Source organism: Salmo salar, chromosome ssa03, assembly GCF_905237065.1.
Source record: "Salmo salar chromosome ssa03, Ssal_v3.1, whole genome shotgun sequence".
Classification (NCBI taxonomy): domain Eukaryota; kingdom Metazoa; phylum Chordata; class Actinopteri; order Salmoniformes; family Salmonidae; genus Salmo; species Salmo salar.
The window spans coordinates 51,391,384-51,413,790 of NC_059444.1; the positions used below are offsets into that span (position 1 = coordinate 51,391,384).

The 22,407-nt window shown below is 46.2% G+C and overlaps 1 protein-coding gene across 1 annotated transcript; it reads right to left on the reverse strand.

Annotated features, from left to right (window-relative positions):
- Positions 1-2,710: 2,710 nt before the first annotated feature.
- LOC106600666 (serine/arginine repetitive matrix protein 2-like) lies at positions 2,711-17,655 on the reverse strand. Its single transcript, XM_045716046.1, is given in 16 exon segments — positions 2,711-3,398; positions 3,717-3,824; positions 4,027-4,119; positions 4,258-4,328; positions 4,331-4,997; positions 5,163-6,568; positions 6,698-7,420; positions 7,587-7,722; positions 7,943-8,056; positions 8,146-8,178; positions 8,588-8,650; positions 8,762-8,848; positions 8,970-9,155; positions 15,175-15,270; positions 15,974-16,228; positions 17,421-17,655. Coding segments are annotated over 15 exon segments (4,086 nt in total). The 5' UTR covers positions 16,222-16,228; positions 17,421-17,655; the 3' UTR covers positions 2,711-3,343.
- Positions 17,656-22,407: the final 4,752 nt, after the last annotated feature.

The following is a 22,407-nucleotide window of genomic DNA, read 5'->3' on the forward strand; positions in this document are numbered from 1 at the left end:
AATGATCAAGGCAGCTGGGACCATAGTCACCAAGAAAACAATTGGTAAAACACTACACCGTGAAGGACTGAAATCCTGAAGCGCACGCAAGGTCCCCCTGCTCAAGAAAGCACATATACATGCCCGTCTGAAGTTTGCCAATGAACATCTGAATGATTCAGAGGACAACTGGGTGAAAGTGTTGTGGTCAGATGACACCAAAATGGAGCTATTTGGCATCAACTCAACTTGTCGTGTTTGGAGGAGGAATGCTGCCTATGACCCCAAGAATACCATCCCCACCGTCAAACATGGAGGTGTAAACATTATGCTTTGGGGGTGTTTTTCTGCCAAGGGGACAGGACAACTTCACCGCATCAAAGGGACGATGGACGGGGCCATGTACCGTCAAATCTTGGGTGAGAACCTCCTTCCCTCAGCCAGGGCATTGAAAATGGGTGGTGTATGGGTATTCCAGCATGACAATGACCCAAAACACACGGCCAAGGCAACAAAGGAGTGACTCAAGAAGAAGCACATTAAGGTCCTGGAGTGGCCTAGCCATTCTCCAGACCTTAATCCCATAGAGAATCTGTGGAGGGAGCTGAAGGTTCGAGTTGCCAAATGTCAGCCTCGAAACCTTAATGACTTGGAGAAGATCTGCAAAGAGGAGTGGGACAAAATCCCTCCTGAGATGTGTGCAAACCTGGTGGCCAACTACAAGAAACGTCTGACCTCTGTGATTGCCAACAAGGGTTTTGCCACCAAGTACTAAGTCATGTTTTGCAGAGGGGTCAAATACTTATTTCCCTCATTAAAATGCAAATCATTTTATAACATTTGACATGCGTTTTTCAGATTTTTTTTAGTTATTGTCTCTCACTGTTCAAATAAACCTACCATTAAAATTATAGACTGATCATTTCTTTGTCAGTGGGCAAATGTACAAAATCAGCAGGGGATCAAATACTTTTTTCCCTCACTGTAACAAAAAAGCTGTTAGAATTATAAATGTATGTATGTCCCTTAAGGTCCTTGTGTAATGTGATATTGTACCCCCTAGCCCAATTGTCCTTTGTATATTATTTATATATACTTGTGTTCCCACATGTACCGAAATGCTTATGCTTCTACTCCCGACAGTGCAGTAATATCTAACAAGTAATTTAACAACAACTACCTAATACACACAAATCTAAAGGGATGGAATAACAATATGTACATGTAAATATACGGATGAGCGATGACCAAGCAGCATAGGCAAGATGCAATAGATGGTATAAAATACAGTATATACATGAAATGAGTATGTAAGATATGTAAACATTATTAAAGTGCCATTATTATAGTGACTAGTGATCCATTTATTAAAGTGGCCAATGATTTCTAGTCTGTCGGCAGCAGCCTCTCAGTGCTAGTGATGGCTGTTTAGCTGTGTGATGGCCATTTAGCAGTGTGATGGCCTTGAGATAGAAGCTGTTTTTCAGTCTCTCGGCCCCCACTTTGATGCACCTGTACTGACCTCGCCTTCTGGATGGTAGCGAGGTGAACAGGCAGTGGCTCAGGTAGCTGTTGTCCTTGATCTTTTTGGCCTTCCTGTGACATCGGGTGCTGTAGGTGTCCTGGAGGGCAGGTAGTTTGCACCCCGGTTGATGCATTGTGCAGACCGCACCACCCTCTGGAGAGCCTTACGGTTGTGGGCAGTGCAGTTGCAGTACCAGGCAGTGATACAGCCCGACAGGATGCTCTCAATCGTGCATCTGTAAAAGTTTGTCAAGGTTTTAGGTGACCAGAATTAGACCCTCAATATTTATTGGAAAGGAGCATCAATTGAGCTCGTCACCTTGCACTTTCATCACCCTGTGAAATTCATTTATTTAACCTGTAGCCTAATAATCCGCATGCTTTCCCAAGTGTGCAACTGCAGCCTGCATGTGGATATTCCTGCATCTGCAGAAAGGCCCCCCCCTCCTCAAACACCACCTTGTTTTCTGCATGAACACCCCCACCTCCTGTGTACGGTACTAGCTGGCTAAACTAGCTGTGTCCTTCGCGCCTGTCTGCCAAACACCTGCCATTCGCAGAACTGCTGCGGGAAAACAGTGCCCGTCCCTTCTGTGGAGTTTTGCGGTGGCTGGCATCCAACGTTCTTGTGCATTAACGCCACCTATTGTACTGCCCCTGCCTGTCCTAGATTACAAATGGACCAATAGAAGTATAAAGTGCCCCTGCACATGCAGGAACGCACTGAATTGCAGGCCGCAATTGCACCCTTCGAGACGCTTTCGACTAGTAGCGAGAGGACAACAGGTTCGTTACTCCAAGTTTACTTTTAAAAGCGTTTCCGCCTACAATTCTCACATAATTCATTTTACTGACACAAAAAGATCCCACCTTGTCTTGCGTGTTTTGTCAACATTTGGAAAGTTTACCTACAAATGTTCTGTTTCCATCAGGACTGTTTCCATCAACATAGTAACTTAAGTACAAATTAACTGAACAAAATTAAATCAAAATCAGAAAGTTTCTCAAAGAAGATCAACCAGATTACAGTACTTTACTCGCATAAGAAGTGTGGATGTTAACCTGGTTAGTAATTGCACTTTTTACTTACAAATGAATCTGTTGTGGACAGACGTATTTAACATAAAATGGAACGAGATTTTAGTTCTAGGTTGCAGATTACTTACAAATGGTTGCATGGTTTAAAATCAATCACTGCCAACACAAATGAAGATACAACTTTTTATTTTCACAAAGAGAAACAAACCAAGAGTTGCAGTTTCTAGTCAACATATATGGAAACAGCACGTAATCCATTCGGCGATAACCAAAATACAGATGGGTCATATCTACATGTAGAACGCGCAAATACAGAGGGGCAGAAAAAGCGCAAGTGAACGTTACTTTGTTGTTGTGAGATAATTTAATAGGACTGTGTGTGTGTGTGTGCACGCTGTGTGTGTTTTGATTCTGGAATGCTTCATTCCAGTCTGTATGGGTCTGCACAGAGGTTACTTTCCTATCACGGACTCTCACCTACCATTTACAGTTACATGTCTTCCTTACAGTACAGCATAAAACAAAATGTACAGAAACCCTTGACTAAAAGCAGACCTCTTGGTCTCTGTTGGGTTTCAAATTCTGCCTCTCTCTTCCTGTGGTGCTATCCTCATGCCACAGAATCAACAACAAAGCTTAATTCACTCGGTCATTCACAGATCAAATGTCCTTAACTCCCCCCCCCCCCCCCTCCCTATAATATCCAATGGTACAGTCCAGTTCAAACCAGCCCAGAAGTGTTTAGGAAAAATCTGAGGATTGAGGGGGAGGGAAAGTTACAGTTACATTTCAGAGTGAAGGGTCATTTTCTTCTCCTACTGCTTGGAGATCGGCTTGGGGACTGCCTGCTGCCACTCCTAGAAAAAAAAAAAAGAGGAATAACCAAAAATATCAATACAGATAACTCCACAATCACAATTGACATACACAGTAGTTGCTAGAGTAGTTTATTTACATTAGTCATTTAGCAGACCTTATACAACTAGTGCATTCATCTTAAGATGGCTAGGCGAGAATCACATTTAAATTTTTCCCTCAATAAAACATTAACATGTACTTCTTTCTCAAAACCAGTACCTTCTGTTGGAGTCAATCATTCTAAAGATTAGTCTGTTTTGTCCAATAGGAACACAGAGAAATATGTTTGCCATCAAATTGGCTAGTTGGCTACTGACCTGCGGGTGGGTGGGGAATGTGCAGGTCGCCTCTGTCTGGGTGGAGAGTAGCTGAGGGAGCGCGAGTCTCTCAGCGAATCAGCTGGAACTCTGTGAGGTCGCGCCGGGCTGGAAGAGATGATGAGAGATGTCAAAGATCAACTGGTTCCTGTACGTTACAGAAACATTCCAGACTTTTTGAATAACATTAAAGAAATAAGTGTCATTTCCATGAATCATAACTAGAAGCATTACAGTATAGGAGTTCTGGTCACGAATCAATGGAAATAATAGATCTGTAACAAATAGTTAACATTGTCAGCATCATTACCTCTTTTTCTTGTCTTCCTTCTCGCTTTCAGAAGAGGATGATGAGGACGACGAGGAGGAGGAAGTGCTATGGGCAGCCGCTATCCTGGCACCTCTGGGGGAGAGAGAGAGAGAGGAGGGGGACATTGTAAAGAGAGGAATCATGTCAGCTCAATTTAGGACATCTCTATCCGCAATGTTCAATATATTATGATCCAAATGTAAAACATGTCAGTCATTTAACACTCCTTACGCTTTTCCTTGCTCTGCATCAGAGTCAGAACTGTCTGATGAAGACGAAGAGGAAGATGAGGAGGAGGAGGAGATGATGATGATGATGATGAGCTGGCGCTGCCCATCTTTCCTTTCTTTTTCTCTTTGGCCCCCTTCTCGCTCACACCGTTTTCAGTCCTGACTGGTCGGTCTGTGGGGTGGGCAGAGCCGCGTGAGGGGAGCACCGCAGGTGATTGGGTCCTCGAGGTACCTCGTAGAGAGACTCTGGTCTCTGAATGGCTGAGGGCCTGTGGCGACCTGGAGCGGGGCGGGTCAGAGTGCCGTGTTTCTTTGGGGTGGGCTCTGATTTCTGACTGGCTGGGAAGGGGACTGGTCTCCTTGGATGGGAGCGGTGAGGAGATGGAACAAGCCTTCCTACCTCTGTCTCCCCCTTTCTCTCGCTCCTCTCTATCACCTCTTCGGTCTTTCTCTACCGTCGGTTTCATCACCTTTTCTACAGGCGGCTCCTTTCTCTCTCGGGCCGGAGAGGGGGATGAGGAAGAAGAAGAACCAGAAGAGGAAGAGGGAGAGCGACGGGGTGGGGGGACTTCTTTAAGAGGTTGGCGCTCTCGCCTCTCTTGCTCTTTTTCACGTTGCCGCTCTTTTTCCCTCGCTCTCTCCAGCTCTCTATTCTTCTCTCTCTCCTGGTGTCTCTGCCTTTCTCTGGATAGCGAGTGGCTGCTTCTCCTTTGTCGAACGGGAGAGGGGGATCGCCGGGACCTGAGGGACGAGAAAACAAATACACAAATTAAATAAATTCAGAATCTGGTTTGGCAATCTGAGGTCTTGGCAGATTTGAATTGAGTTATTATTGATTTATGTACGCAGGAAGTTGCCCCACTGTGTGTGATGTTTAATTGATGTGTGTATAGGTCCTGTTCCTACCTGTAGAGGGGACTGCGTCTTCTGGGACTCCTCGACCTGCTCCTCCTGGCTCCTCTGTCTCTGGAGCGATCCCTCCCTCCTCTATCCCTCGCTCTCTGCCTCTCTCGGTTGTGCTCTAGCTCCCGGCTGCGGCTCCGCCGTGGGGCGTAGTGGCGAGTCGGGGAGCGGGACGGAGGGGAGGCTCTCCGGGTGGCGGCTTGTCGTCGGGGGCTGGGGGAGCAAGTGGGGGGGTCCTGGTACTGCCGTGGGGGGGTGCGGCGAGGGGGGGAGGGCCGCGGGACAACTGCTGCTGCGGGGGCTTTTGGGGAGGGCGCCCTCCTCCTCTCCCACTCTCTCTCCTGCTCAGAGGGGCTGTAGCGCTCTGCCCTCCTGGCTTGGCTCTTCACCCCTCCCTCTCTCTCCTTCTCTCGCTCCTTCTCTCTTTCCACTTCAGTGGGGGAGTACCTCTCGCCTCCGCCTTGGGGGGCTCCTCTTCTGGGAGGAGAGGGTGGAGGGCTGGAGCTCTCTACCTCGGTGGGGCTGTACCTCTCCTGTCCCTTCCCTCGCTCCTTCTCTCTGTCTGTTGGGGGGTAGCGCTCTGCAGCAGGGGGGAGTTGGGAGACAGGTGCTTTTTGGGGAGCAGGGGGCGGGTTTTCCCTTTCAGAGAGCATGAACCTGTCCCCTCCTGTTTTCTCACGTTCCTTCTCTCTCCCGGTAGCTCTCTGTCCATCACTCTCTGAAGCGCTCTCTCTGCCCCCATTGGCCAGATACCTCTGGAAGGCAGCACCTACAGCGGGAGGGGAGATGAGAGCGGGGAGGGCTTTTTTCACTGGGCCGCTCTTCACCACTGTTCCCTTTTTCTTCTCTCCCTCGGAGGACGAGGAAGAAGAGGAGGAGGATGATGATGAGTCGGAGGATGAGGAAGAGCTGTCGCTGTCACTCCCGCTGCTACTGCTGCTCTCCTTTGCTTTCTCCTTCTCTCTTTCCTTTGCCCTCTCCAACTCCTTCTCTCGCTCCTTTTCCGGCAGGCTTCGGTCTCTGTTCTCCCGCCTGCTGTCCTCCTCCACTTGTCTTTTTCTCTCCCTGTCCCTCCTCTCCCCCTCACCCTCTCGCTCCACGCGGAGGTCTTCAGACAAACAGATAGACGGATGTTGTTGGGTAGAAGAAAGTCTGCCGGACCTCTCGCGCTCTGGCCCTCCATCTCGGTTTCGCTCCCTCTCTTTTTCCCTTTCGCTCTCCCGCTTCCTCTGCTCCTCTTGTTTCTCCCTCTCTTTGCTCAATTCCCTCTCTTTCCCCCTCTCCTCCGGTTTCCTCTCTTCCGGTTTCCTCTCTTTCCCCCTCTCTTCCGGGTTCCTCTCTTTCCCCCTCTCTTCCGGGTTCCTCTCTTTCCCCCTCTCTTCCGGGTTCCTCTCTTTCCCCCTCTCTTCCGGGTTCCTCTCTTTCCCCCTCTCCTCCGGGTTCCTCTCTTTCCCCCTCTCCTCCGGGTTCCTCTCTTTCCCCCTCTCCTCCGGGTTCCTCTCTTTCCCCCTCTCCTCCGGGTTCCTCTCTTTCCCCCTCTCCTCCGGGTTCCTCTCTTTCCCCCTCTCCTCCGGGTTCCTCTCTCCCTCTTCCGGGTTCCTCTCTTTCCCCCTCTCCTCCGGGTTCCTCTCTTTCCCCCTCTCCTCCGGGTTCCTCTCTTTCCCCCTCCTTCCCTCGTGCTCCCTTTCTTTCTGTCGTCCGTTGGTGAGAGGTGACTGAGGGACAGGGGATGTGGAGTCGCGGGATGAGTTTCTACCTCTCCCGCCATCACTTTTCCGACTAGGGGGAGATCCTTCTTTCTCACTCCCTCTCCCCCTCTCTCTGTCAGCTGGGGCTCGGGCATTTCTTTCCTTTCCTCGCTCCCCCTCTCCACTCCTTCCTCTCCTTGCTCCCTCTCTTTCTGGAGATGGAGACGAGGAGTCTCGTCTTAGTGGTTTGTCCTTTCCGCTCCTCTGTTTCCTGGTGTCCAGTTGTTTCGGGGGTGGAGAGGGGGATGAAGAGTCGTGTCTGCTCCTCTGCAGCATTGTTCTCTCCTTTCCTCTATCCTTCTCTCGCTCCCTCTCTCCACTTCTGGAGCGCCTGGCTTTCTCTCGTTCCAGTCGAGGAGGAGAGGGGGAAGAGGAGTCGTGTCTCATTCTCGTAGGCTTCACTTTCTCACGCTCCTTCTCTCTTCCTTTCTCTTTGTCCTTCAGTCGCTCCTTCTCCCGTTCCTTGTCTGCCCTCGGTCGGCGTTCAGGGGAGCTGGGATACCTGGGAGATCTCTGAGAGGGAGAGAAGGAGGAGAGGGAAAAGGAGGTAAGGAGAGAGGTGAGCAGAAAGTGGAGAATGAGAGAGTGCTGGAGGACATAGATTATGCCCAATTGGCACAAAACAGGTTTTGAAATGGTAGAGGGAGCTGATCACCAGACCAATCACAGGTGGTCTTACCGCTCTGCCTCCCGAACGCTGTGGACTCCCGTCATCGCGACCACGCCCCCTCCTGTCAGGAGATAGCCCCTTTCTCCCCTCTGCTCTCTTGACAGGCTGGTTCTTCTGCCTCTCTCTCAGCGGGGCAGGGGATTGGCTGATCAAATGGAGATATGGCATGAGAGATGGAATAACAGCATGGGGTGCAACTCAAAAACTGCCTTGACTTTTAAGTTACTGAATTGAATAACTAGAATAGATGCGAGTAGGATTGCAAATTTTCGGTAACGTCGACGGGGATTTGTGGAAAACCTGGGAATTCAGAGAAAGTTACAACCCCAAATTGTGAGTCATGACTTCTGTTGACCCGGAAGTACCTGTGAGCAGAGCTGGAGGACCCACTCCTATGGCGCCGTGTCTTACTCTGGGGCGGAGTCTCATTTTCACTTCTCTTGCGTTTTTTCTTAGACGCCTGCTTCTCGTCTGAGGAGCTGAGATGTGGAACAAACAAAGTATTTTAGTACACACACACACACACCATTACCCACGTTCTGTAGGACCCACGTTCTGTAGGACCCACCTATCTTTGTCATCCTTTTCTTCCGACCCGTCCCTAGAACAGAGAACACAAAGTCTTTGTTCATTAAGCTGACAAAGGTAAAGGCTCGCACACATCACACCGAACGTGAATCTAGCGTTTGTCTGTCGAGCTTTCAGCACGCTTTGTTTTCAGGGAACACCCCCGCTGTACGTGATTCTACATGCAAAACTGGTACGCACTCAGTTCGCAAATTACGTTCAGAGGTGCTAAGTACTCTGGGCCAGCAAATTGTATTGGTGTCTGAGCCCTAAGGAGTCCTCGCTAGCGCGGCTGATCATCAAGCTGTAAGCAATGCACATCTCTTACACAAGCGGTTCAAGCCCACTACAATTGAGACGTTCTGAAATAATTAGCAACGTTACGACACTACGCTGGACATGAAGTCCATTCACTGACTGCAAAATGAAAAACGACTGGAAACCTTTTCTTTTTCTTCTTTTTAGTTTTTTTCACCCGTCGAGGAGAGGGGGAAGGGCTCTCTGAGCTGAAGAGAAGAGAGTAAAGTGATACGTCAGTCAAACAAGCTGTGCATTATTTTTAAGCATGCGCACGAAATAGGACGGTCTCATTCCATTCTTTCTCCCTCTTCTCTCACCTGTCTCTGTTCTTGTTTTTCTTCCTTTTTTTCTTGCGGCTCTGTTTTCGGGCCGGGGAGTCCGAGTCCTCTGACTCTTCTACCAGCCTGAGAGAGAGACGGAGAGGAAGAAATAAAGAGACGGTAAGTAACAGAGGGGATAAACAAAGGAAAATCAGAGTTACACGAGTAAGGCTAGCTAGCTAGGAGACCCCCCCCCTTGACTTACGCATATTTCTGCTGCTGTTGCTTCTCCCGCTCCAGCTTCTCCTGCTCCCTCTTCTCCTTCTCTCGCTCCTTGCGCTCCGGATGGAAGGAGGAGCCATCTACATAGTCCGTGGCGATGCCGAACGCCGCCTTTAGCCGGTCGTTCTTCTGCTGATTGGCTGCAGCCAGGGCGTGAGTCTCTGTCGCCCTGAGAGAGAGAGGGCGGGGGACCATTGTTCAATAGGTCCTATTATTGTCACGCTAGGTTACTCCCCAAAGAGTGGAACAGTGGTGTTTCACCACCTTGTTCAATGGCCAGCAACTGTAGGAAGAGCCACGTCATCAAGCAACCGGTTTGCTGTTTTTATTGCTATTGATTCCGCGACGTGGTCAGTCTTTACAGCTGGGACTGCAAGTTTGTGTCCCAGATTCCAGTTAGCTGCTAGCCATGTGGAGCAGGCAAACATCAGCAGTGCTAGCCCACCAGTGTTTTCATCCCAGGCTGGGCACAAATGCTTCAGGTGTGAGATGATTCCCACACAATCACAAGATGAAGATAAGGTGGAAGTGGAAAATGGACAAGGATTAGTCTGCCCTAAATGCACCACCATCAAGCAGCTAAGGGAAGAGATCCTCCGGCTGTTAGCTCGGCTGCGAGAAAAGAAAAACCTGCTTTCTATGTACACCGACCTTGCTGTAACCCAGGCAACCCAAATCTCAGTTTTAAATACCTGCTATAGCAAAGCGGTTGATGAGTCGGGCAGCGTTGATCTGTCCCAATCCAACGGACAGGTGTGAAACTCAACTCCGCAGCCCATGAGCTGACAGCGTAGGAGATGGGAGCAGTAGGCCCCTTCCGCTTCCAGCTTTCCCTCTATCACGTGGCAATCACCTAATAATCGTCCCATCGTTGCGCTGATGGTAATTTGCTGCCCCTTACCGACTAAGGTCCCACTGTCACCCAGGAGCTCGTGTCCATGACATCAACTCTCCTGCCCACGGTTCTGGTCAACTACTCCTATAGACACCATTGTCACTCACGTAGGTTTAAACAACCTTCGTTTCAGGCGATCTGAGGGAGAACTAGAGATTGGGTTTTTTAAAGACCCTTGCTAGCAGAGGGAAGATAATTATCATCACTGGCCCTCTCCTGTGCTACCGAAGGGGTTCGGAACGTTTCGGCTGACTCTTTGCCCAAAACGAGTACCTGAAGAAACTTTGCAACGACAGGAATGTATTTTTGTGGACGCAACCAGCACTTTTTAAAAGAGATGGGACCCCCCCCTAACCGCAGGGGTTCCAAGTTCCAGCAACATCAAACTGTTTTAGAGGCTAACAGAGAGGGACTGGTAGTGCTCCAGTCCCAGCAACATCAAACTGTTTTAGAGGCTAACAGACAGAGGCTAACAAACTGTTTTAGAGGCTAACAGACAGTGTTCCAGTCCCAGCAACATCAAACTGTTTTAGAGGCTAACAGAGAGGGACTGGTAGTGCTCCAGTCCCAGCAACATCAAACTGTTTTAGAGGCTAACAGACAGAGGCTAACACTGTTTTAGAGGCTAACAGACAGTGTTCCAGTCCCAGCAACATCAAACTGTTTTAGAGGCTAACAGAGAGGGACTGGTAGTGCTCCAGTCCCAGCAACATCAAACTGTTTTAGAGGCTAACAGACAGGGTCTGGTAGTGCTCCAGTCCCAGCAACATCAAACTGTTTTAGAGACTACAAGACAGGGTCTGCTAGTGCTCCAGTCCCAGCAACAAACTGTTTTAGAGACTAACAGACAGGGTCTGGTAGGGCTCCAGTTCTCCCTGTCAGAATAAGCAGAAGAGGAAACCATAACTCCTACAACAATGGCACTTTGGTTATTGCAAGTAACCTAATTTTATGTTCCTGTAACTCTGCTTTCTAGTGAGTTCATACAAACTCATCTCCTACCATTCTGATAGGTTGGAGACTGTCAGAAAACGTGTCTGTAACGTTAATAATTTGGTTGTTATTCCATTGGTTACCTCTAGGCAGATGCCCCAGCTGAAGAGTGGCCCACACATTGAATATGGCACTCTTAACTGCAATCACTAGTAAAACCTCTCGTGAATGACCTCATTACTGAGCGCAAAGTTGATTGCATGTTTCTCACTGACTGTCTTCAGACTGTAGAGCCTCTCACCCCAGACTACAGCTTTTCATACTCTATCATTAAAAGGAACAAGGGTGGGGACAGCATCTATTTTTATTTATGCTCTCAGCTGTAAGGACATTTCATTTGGCGACTTTGGGTCTTTCAAACAGCATGCTATAGTTTTTCAATTTCAGCCACCAGTGCTGGCCATAACCCCGTATAGGCCACCAAAGCACTGCTTTACTGATTACACCAAGGGTGAGGCCAACCCACCTCTCCAAACTGTCCTTGGATTTAAGTGCTGCATTCGAGACTGTTGACCAAGACTGTGGACAGATTGGAGAGGCTGGTTGGCCTCTCCGGTCCAGTTCTAAATTGGTTTAGGACCTACTTAACCGGTCGAGAGTTTGGTAAACTCTTGGTAAACATAACTGGATGTATTTCATGGCCTACCTTCAAACTCAGTGCCTCTTTGCTTGACATCATGGGAAAATCAAAAGAAATCAACCAAGACCTCAGAAAATAAATTGTAGACCTCCACAAGTCTGGTTCATCCTTGGGAGCAATTTCCAAACACCTGAAGGTAGAGATAAATGTACTTTTGTGCGAAAAGTGCAAATCAATCCCAGAACAACAGCAAAGGACCTTGTGAAGATGCTGGAGGAAACAGGTACAAAAGTATCTATATCCACAGTAAAACGAGTTCTATGTCGACATAACCTGAAAGGCCGCTCAGCAAGGAAGAAGCCACTGCTCCAAAACCACCATAAACTGCACATGGGGACAAAGATCGTACTTTTTGGAGAAATGTCCTCTGGTCTGATGAAACAAAAATAGAACTGTGTGGCCATAATGACCATCGTTATGTTTGGAGGAGAAAGAGGGGGAAGCTTGCAAGCCGAAGAACACCATCCCAACAGTGAAGCACGGAGATGGCAGCATCATGTTGTGGGGGTGCTTTGCTGCAGAAGGGACCGTTGCACTTCACAAAATAGATGGCATCATGAGGAAAGAAAATTATGTGGATATATTGAAGCAAAATCTCAAGACATCAGTCAGGAAGTTCAAGCTTGGTCGCAAATGGGTCTTCCAAATGGACAATGACCCCAAGCATACTTCCAAAGTTGTGGCAAAATGGCTTAAGGACAACAAAGTCAAGGTATTGGAGTGGCCATCTCAATCCCATAGAAAACTTGAAGGCAGAACTGAAAAAGCGTGTCTAAGCAAGGGGGCCTACAAACCTGACCCAGTTACACCAGCTCTGTCAGGAGGAATGGGCCAAAATTCACCCACCTTATTGTGGGAAGCTTGTGGAAGGCTACCCGAAACGTTTGACCCAAGTAAAACAATTTAAAGGCAATGCTACCAAATACTAATTGAGTGTATGTAAACTTCTGACCCACTGGGAATGTGATGAAAGAAATAAAAGCTGAAATAAATCACTCTCAACTATTATTCTGACATTTCACATTCTTAAAATAAAATGGTGATCCTAACTGACCTAAGACAGGGAATTTTTACTAGGATTAAATGTCAGGAGTTTAAATGTATTTGGCCAAGGTGCATGTAAACTTCCGACTTCCAACTGTATATTTTACCCCATGGCAGCTTTATCAGAAAGCACAGCATTGATTTTCACTGCTAAGCAGAGTATACACACAACTTTACATTTCTGTTACAAGAGGATTTTAGCGCCAAGATAAGACCGAGGTACTTATTTCTGGAGCCAAAGCAGAAAGAGTATCTGGCCGCACATTTTAATTCACAGGCAATAAAAGACAAAACACCAGGTAAAAAACCTAGGCGTTATATTAGATTGTGAACTCAATTTCGAATCACACATTAGGAATGTGACCAAAATAGCTTTAAACACCTGAGGAACATTGCCACAGTGCAGCCATTTCTCTCTCATTTCATCCACACTTATTACAAGCAGGCTTGACAACTGTAATGCTCTCCTGTCTGGTCTACCCAAGGATGCCGTTGGTCAACTGCAAAACATACAGAATGCTGCAGCACGGGTACTGACCAAGACCAGACAGAGAGCACACATTACACCGGTTTTAAGGTCTCTGCACTGGTTGCCTGTGAGTTTTAAAATGCATTAAGATTCTTCTATTGTTTTATTTTTTATTTTTTTTTACTTGTTGGGGCTAGGGGGGCAGTATTTTCACGGCCGGATAAAAAAAACATACCCGATTTAAACTGGTTACTACTCTTGCCCAGAAACGAGAATATGCATATAATTAGTAGATTTGGATAGAAAACACTAAAGTTTCTAAAACTGTTTGAATGGTGTCTGTGAGTATAACAGAACTCATATGGCAGGCCAAAACCTGAGAAGATTCCATGCAGGAAGTGCCCTGTCTGACAATTTGTTGTCCTTCTGTTGCACCTCTATCGACATTACAGCATCTGTGCTGTTACGTGGCACTTTCTAAGGCTTCCATTGGCTCTTTAAAGCGTTCAGAAAGCAGAATGACGTGTCTCCTGTCTCTGGGCAAAGTACAGCAGCAGAGTTTGTAAGTGGCCTGCCTGGGGACAGTGAGACTGAGATGCGCGTTCACGAGAATTCTATTTTTTTTTTTCCATTCAGGCTTTGAATGAATACAACGTTGTCCAGTTGGAATATTATCGCTATTTTACGAGAAAAATAGCATAAAAATTGATTTTAAACAGTGTTTGACATGCTTCTATATTTTGATTTTTTTTGTCACGAAATGCGCTCGCGCGTTACCCTTCGGATAGTGACCCGAACGCACGAACAAAACAGAGGTATTTGGATATAACTATGGATTATTTGGAACCAAAACAACATTTGTTGTTGAAGTAGAGGTCCTGGGAGTGCATTCTGACGAAGAACAGCAAAGGTAATCCAATTTTTCTAATAGTAATTCTGAGGCTAGGTTGCCCCAAACTTGGTGGCTGTCAAATTAGCTAGCCTGTGATGGCCGAGCTATGTACTCAGAATATTACAAAATGTGCATTCACCGAAAAGCTATTTTAAAATCTGACATAGCGTTTGCATAAAGGAGTTCTGTATCTATAATTCTTAAAATAATTATGTATTTTGTCAACGTTTATCATGAGTAATTTAGTAAATTCGGTGGGTATGCTAGTTCTGAACATCACATGCTAATGTAAAATGCTGGTTTTTCATATAAATATGAACTTGATTGAACAAAACATGCATGTATTGTATAACATAATGTCCTAGGAGTGTCATCTGATGAAGATCAAAGGTTAGTGCTGCATTTAGCTGTGGTTTTTGTGACATATATGCTTGCTTTGAAAATGGCTGTGTGATTATTTTTGGCAGGGTACTCTCCTGACATAATGTAATGTTTTGCTTTCGCTGTAAAGCCTTTTTGAAATCGGACAACGTGGTTCGATTAACGAGAGTCTTATTTTTCAAATGGTGTAAAATAGTCATATGTTTGAGAAATTGAAGTTAAAGCATTTGAGGTATTTGTATTTCTCGCCACGCGATTCCACTGGCTGTTGACTAGGGTGGGACGCAAACGTCCCACTGGCCCAGAGAGGTTAATCAATCCACAACTGTGCACCCCAATACATGTTAGACTTGCTTTTAAGTTATGTACCCAGTAGGTCCCCTGGCACTTGCCTTTTAACTATACCAAAAGACCAGGACCAAGAGGCATGGCCAGGCAGCCTATAGTTACTATGCCCCCAGCCTGAGGGGGGGTCTGAAACTTCTGACATTTAAAAAAATATATATATAATAATAATAATAAATATATATATATAAATAAAAATACACACACACCTTTTTAGCTTTACTTTTCCCTAGGATTCTTTTTAGTCATTCAGTTTTGAAATGTATTGTTTATTTTTTTTCACTCTTTTTGGTTGAGTAAATATTTCAGTTTTTATTTTCATAGATTTTCTTAGATGTTTCCTTGTCTGAAATGTGCTGCATAAATAAAGCTTGATTTGAATTGATTTAAAGTTTGTGCAGCCATGCTGGTCTGTAGTAGTTTGTGGTGGTCTGCAGTAGAAATGTCACTAGTCCGTAGTAATGACTGGATCTGTGGTGGTTTCACTAGTTTCATTACACCACAGTGATCTGTGGTGGAGTGTACTTACGATGGTCTCTCGGTGGGGGCCGAAGGCGGCTCCTGCTTCTCCTGCAGCATCATGCGGAAGCTGTTCACCTTCTCTTCAATCTCCTCAGCGGAGTACCTGTCATCAACACACACACACACACACACACACACAGATCAGCAGTTAATACTCGGCAGCTAACTCTCTCCTTCTGCCCCCATATCTTCACCCTTTCTTTCTCTCCAAATATTTCAGTCCCTCCCATTCCTCTCTGAGGGGAATCGATTAAAATGGTCCGGCTGCCTGGAGTTTGCACTGGGTGAAAAGTGATTGCATTCGTTTTGGAACCGGGCTGCTTCCCCGGCGTGAACCAGGGCCCCCACTCTGACCGTCATCGCCTCCCCCCCCAAAAAAGTGATGTTGGTTAAGCATGTGGAGTAATGAGTAGGATTCTGTGTTCACATATGAAATTGATTGCTTCATCTGCCTTCCCAATGGAAACTAGTTTGAAAATGTGAACATATATATTTTATAGAAAACAGATGTTGCATGTTTCTAAACACCACAACATGCTGGAAGGTTGACAATATGACAGAGCGGTGCAGATTACCGTTCAATTTGACCAGGGCACGCCTTCATCAACGGCTTCGTCCGGTCACGTGACGGGCCATAGCCCAGTGCAACCCGGGCCAGGTTAATTAAATCCCCTTTCACCCTTACTCCTTCCTCCTCTCCCCCCCACCCCTGCTCCTCTCTACCTACCTACCTGCCCATCCCTCCCTCCTTCACCTATCCACCCATCCCTCCCTCCTTCACCTATCCACCCATCCCTCGCTCTTACCCCTGCTCTTCCATCATGTCCTGCAGCTCTGCACACTTGACCTCCAGTTGCCGCTTTCTCTGGTGTTCCAGGATCTCGGCGTTGGGCTGACGATTCAGCTGGCTCTCCAGCCTCTCACGGTCCTTCTCATCTCGCTCGCCGCCACGCTCGTCCCGTGGACGCTTTGCCCGCACGCTCGACAGGTTGCGCTGCACATAGCCGTTGGTGCCGCTGCCTCGTGGCGTGGTCAGGCCAATGCCGTTGTACATGGCTCCTCTGTGGAGAGACAGACAGGACGAAGGTCAGATAAGTGAGAGTATTAAAATGATGGTGACTGGAATGGTAGAGGGTAGGCCTATATGTCAGTCCAGAACAGAATTGACAGCCTACAAACAGGTCACAATGTCAACCATATTAGCCTGGCAGACCAGTCAATTCAGTGTTGTAAAAAAAAAATGTTGGTCATAGTATCATAAGCCATCCACTCTGCACTATGGAGTTAGGCATGCCAATAAAGACTAAATGGGAGTGGATTGGGTAGGTACAATGCACAAATAGTTAATTATAACAATCCTGCCCTATAAACCATATTGATGATATAGAAGAGATTCCAAACTAGGCCACACTGTCATAAACTCCAAACACCTAGTTGGCAAGGTTGGGGTCAATAATGTTTTAATTCAGGAAGCATGATAAACATTTGGTATTTGAAATTATGTTGTTTACTTCCTGAATACAACAGATAACTTAGTAGACCATAATATAATCACCGATAGCTAGCCCAACGTTAAGTAAAAAAAAAAAAGTGACCTGCTTTTGAACCCACCAATCTCTAGGTAAACAACGTTAACTAGCTACTGCTGTACCATACCATAACACTTTGCAACAGGAAAGAGACAAACAAGCCTAGCTAGCTAACGTTAGTAGTATGAGATTTGTCAGAAACTGAGATAGCTAATTAAGCTAGCTAGCTAGCTAACGTTACGCACTAAACTAGTAGTAGGGACAAATGGACGGCTACAATGAATCGTGCATAGGTAGTTAGCAAAATAGCCAACGTTGGCGAACTAGCGGGCATTACGTCGAAATCAGTTAACGTTACCTGACTAGCTAGTTAATGTTTTGACAAACACACACACTACTTGTGAGCGTCATCTCCCCCAGTAACCACAAGGATCGAACCGAGGCTTGGAACGAGCCCACTGCCTTACGGGCCAAACTTTGGCCCAAAGAGGCCTTCTATCTAGGCTAGCTAGCAACTAACGTACCGTGCGCTATACACTTGTGGAATACATCAAAACAATATAGTTATCTAACGTTATTTGGACAGCAGTCAGGTCATTAGATTTTTTTTGTCAGCTACAGTAGCTAGATATCGAAATAGTTTAACCCCGCATGGTAGCTAGCAACTACCGTGGCTAACGTAACGTTTCACAATTAGCAAGTCAATTTAACATACTAACGTTACCTCTGAGTTCCCCGCGAACGGAGACGATGAATGGAAGCAAATACACTTGCAAAAAACCTAAATAAGACGACAATCGAAACAAAGGCAAATCGACTTCAAGTACTTCTTCGTAAAACAAACACCTAATGCCTGCGGATATCGTCACTGGTTGAACATCGGGGGAAAACCACGCGTGATGATGGCGACCCCAGACTCCGCATCTAAACTACATTTCCCATCTTCTTCTTCTATGAGGTTTAACGGCGGTTGGCATTTCCCATGTTTCCCATTAACACGTTCCTTCTTCCGCTTCAAAGTTTTCTGGCGACTACACCTATTGGTGTCTAAACGTTTCACCTTGTTGACTTGATGCCAAAAGTAACAACAACCCTTCGTATGAGTTTATCTGCTGTATGAGTAGCCTAATGTGAATACATATTGTCCATGCCATGAATGACAGCCCCCTTGTATCTTCAGGTTACCTAGTTCATTTAAAGGCACGATATGTAATTTCAGAATTCCTATCACCTTGTTTACAATAAGGTAAATGATGGGGCTAGGGAAATTACACCTATACTGTCAAATTCATAAGTAGACAACTATTTGCATATTACTGACACCCATGAATCAACATGATTATCCATATAATAACTAACTGACACAGAATTCACAGCATTTTGCCAGTAAAAAAAACAAGCAATGTTTATATGATCCCTTTTCAAACAGTCCCATTGTCCTCTCTTTCTTGTTGGCATTCGCCATTTATACATCAAGGTGATTAGCCAGCACCAGTGAGGGGTGGGTGTAGGGGTGTGCCAATGTGGGTAGGCCTCTATTTTAATGAATCCAATGAATATATTCCATATTCCATAACAAAGAAACCCATTATACATTTGTTTAGGCAGAAAGAAACATTATGAAACTGAGAACATTTATTTCAAAATAATATAATAGTCATTTTGAGTTTAATTATGTTACTGGTCTGTGCAGCCTATAGGCTACATGGCTGTTCCATACAAATACAATCAATAGTTTGTTATTTTGTTACTTTAACAGACAAGACACACATACATACCCTGCCCTGATAACAGTCAACACATATATTTTATAATAAGAATATAATGGAATATAACAGAATAACATATAAATAATATTTTCCCCAAACAACTTGAATTTCATGGGACAAAAGTGATATTTTGAAACAGAGTCCATGCCCTTATTTTTGAGAGTTTGAAGGTGCTTGTATGTGCTTTAGAAACCTTATAATCTCTTTTCGAAAAGAGAGATTGTTTGATCCACGTTTAATAATTTTTGTATTTGTGTAAATAACAGCTGGTGCATGATATCTAAGGAAGTCTCAACGTTTTGCTCACCTAAGGTAGAGTATCTCATGATAAGATGTAGACCACACTAGCTACCTAAAGAGTTTTCATCTGCATTTTTTGTAGCTGTCTACATACCACCACAGACGGATGCTGGCACTAAGACCACACTGAATGAGCTGTATTCCGCCATCAGCAAACAGGAAAACGCTCACCTAGAGGCTGCGCTCCTAGCAGCCGAGGACTTTAATGCAGGGAAACTTAGATCTGTCTTACCAAATTTCTATCAGCATGTTAAATATGCAACCAGAGGGAAAAAAACTCTGGACCACCTTTACTCCACACACAGTGACGCATACAAAGTTCTCCTTCGCCCTCCATTTGGCAATTCTGACCATAGTTCTATCCTCCTGATTCCTGCTTACAATCAAAAATTAAAGCAGGAAGCACCAGTGACTCGATCAATAAAAAAAGTGGTCAGATGAAGCAGATGCTAAACTAGCACCGACTGGAATATGTTCCAGGATTCCTCCGATGGCATTGAGGAGTACACCACATCAGTCATTGGCTTCATCAATAAGTGCATCGACGACGTCGTCCCCACAGTGACTGTATGTACATACCCCAACCAGAAGCCATGGATTACAGGCAACATCTGCACTGAGCTAAAGTCTAGAGCTGCCGCTTTCAAGGAGCGGGATTCTAACCCGGAAGCTTATAAGAAATCCCGCGCTGCCCTCCGACAAACCATCAAACAGGCAAAGTGTCAATACAGGACTAAGATCGAATCGTACTACACCGGCTCTGACGCTCGTCGGATGTGGCAAACCATTACAGACTACAAAGGGAAGCACAGCCGAGAGCTGCCTAGTGACAGTCTACCAGACGAGCTAAACTACTTCTATGCTCACTTCGAGGCAAATAACACTGAAACATGCATGAGAGCACCAGCTGTTCCGGAAGAATGTGTGATCACGCTCTCCGCAGCCGATGTGAGTAAGACCTTTAAACAGGTCAACATTCACAAGGCCGCAGGGTCAGACGGATTACCAGGACGTGTACTGCAAGCATGCACTGACCAACTGGCAAGTGTCTTCACTGACATTTTCAACCTCTCCCTGTCTGAGTCTGTAATACCAACATGTTTTAAGCAGACCACCATAGTCCCTGTGCCCAAGAACACTAACGTAACCTGCATAAATGACTTCCGACCCGTAGCACTGTAGCCATGAAGTGCTTTGAAAGGCTGGTCATGGCTCACATCAGCACCATTATCCCAGAAACCCTAGACCCACTCCAATGTGCATACCGCCCAAACAGATCCACAGATGATGCAATATCTATTGCACTCCACACTGCCCTTTCCCACCTGGACAAAAGGAACACCTATGTGAGAATGCTATTCATTGACTACACCATAGTGACCTCAAAGCTCATCAATAAGCTAAGGACCCTGGGACTAAACACCTCCCTCTGCAACTGGATCCTGGACTTCCTGACGGGCTGCCCCCAGGTGGTAAGGGTAGGTAACAACACATCCACCACGCTGATCCCAACACGGGGGCGTGTTCAGTCCCCTCCTGTACTCTCTGTTCACTCACGACTGCACGGCCAGGAACGACTTATATATAGGGAGGAGGTCAGAGGGTAGTGCGTACGGCCCAGTACATAACTGCGGCCAAGCTTCCTACCATCCAGGACCTCTATACCAGGTGGTGTCAGAGGAAGGCTCTAAAAATTGTCAAAGACTCCAGCCACCCTAGTCATAGACTGTTCTCTCTGCTACTGCACGGCAAGTGGTACCCACTATAGATGCCAAATTGTTGCCATACCAAGTGGTGATGCAGTCAAGATCCTCTCGATGGTGCAGCTGTAGAGCTTTTTGAGAATCTGAGGTCTTATTAAAAATCTTTTCAGCCTCTTGGAGGGGGAAGAGGCCTTGTCGTGCCCTCTTCATGACTGTGTTGGTGTGTTTGGACCATGATAGACCCTTAGTGATGTGTGACGACCCTCCCACTCTGTCTGCCGAATTATTTCTCTTTGCTCTTGTTTTCCTTAATAGGATGTCGGTGGGCGGAGCCGGGAGGGTCGTCAGAGAAATGGGACACACCTGGGCTCGGGTGTGTCCTGGGATAAATACACCTCTTCCCCATTTATTGAGGAGACTCTCTCCATGCAGACACACTGATAGAGTTTGGTTGTGGTATTTTTTTGTGGTCGTTTTGTTTGTTTGCTTTGGCACCTTTCAACACCCCTCATTATCACATTTATGCACGCAAACACTCACTTACACTACTGATTACTGACTACACACACCATTGTTAATTTTATTTAGTTTACTCCAGTTAATAAATATATTTTGTTATTCCTTATCTCCACTTTGTCTCCTTTTTGTTACGAACTTTGAACCGGTTCGTGACAGATGTGGACACAGAGGAACTTGAAGCTCTCTACTCAATCCACTACATCACCGTTGATGTGAATGGAGCCGTGCTCGGCCCTCCGTTTCCTGTAGTCAACGATCAGCTCCTTTGTCTTACTGACGTTGAGGGAGAGGTTGTTGTCCTGGCACCACACTGCCAGGTCTCTGACTTAATCTCTGTAGGCAATCTCATCGTTGACGGCAAACTTAATGATGGCGTCTGAGTCGTGCATGGCCACGTAGTCATGGGTGACCAGGGAGTACAGGAGGGAACTAAGCATACACCCCTGAGGGGCCCCCGTGTTGCGGGTCAGTGTGGCGGATATGTTGTTGCCTACCCTCATCGCCTGCGGGTGGTCCGTCAGGAAGTCCAGGATGCAGTTGCAGAGGGAAGTGTTCAGTCCCAGGGACCTTAGCTTAGGGATGAGTTTCAAGGGCACTATGGTGTTGAACACTGAGCTGTAGTCAGTAAACAGCATTCTCACGTAGGTGTTCCTTTTGTCCAAGTGGGAAAGGGCAGTGTGGAGTGCAATAGAGATTGCATCCTGTTGGGGGCGGTATGTGAATTGGAGTGGGTTCAGGGTGTCTGGGATGATGGCGTTAATGTGAGCATTGACCCACCTTTCAAAGCATTTCATGGCTAAAGATGTGAGTGCTAAGGTGCGATAGTCATTTAGACAGGTTACCATGGTGTTCTTGGGTAAAGGGACTATGGTGGTCTGCTTGAAACATGTAGGTATTACAGACTGGGTCAGGGAGAGTTTGAAAATGCCTGTGAAGACACTTGCCAGCTGGTCAGCTCATGAGTCCTGGTAATCCAAGTCCCGTTAATAGAATAATCTCAAACGAAGCTCATCTTTTCATCTTCTCAGTATCAGGGATTAGGGCCTGGTCCCGGTTGAACAGTATGTCCTTTGCGGCCGAGTCATTGAAGTAGAATTCTTCATCCAAATCAAGGTTAGTGATCATTGTTCTGATGTCCAGAAGCTATTTTCAGTCATAGGAAGTTATGACGGAAGCATTACGTACAAAAAAAAGTTATGATCAATGCAAAAAAAACACAAAAAAGCATAATTGGTCAGGAGCCCGTAAAACGGCCACTGTACTTGCCGGCGCCATTCTCTTAGTTACACCAGAGTTACATCAGAGGTCTGTACATTCTCACACGGTTCCACCTCGGTGGAAGAAAGCAATCATCACCCCTCTTCCCCAAAAGCCTTCTCCCAAAGAAAACAAAGACTGTATAGCTGTTGCTCTGTCCTCC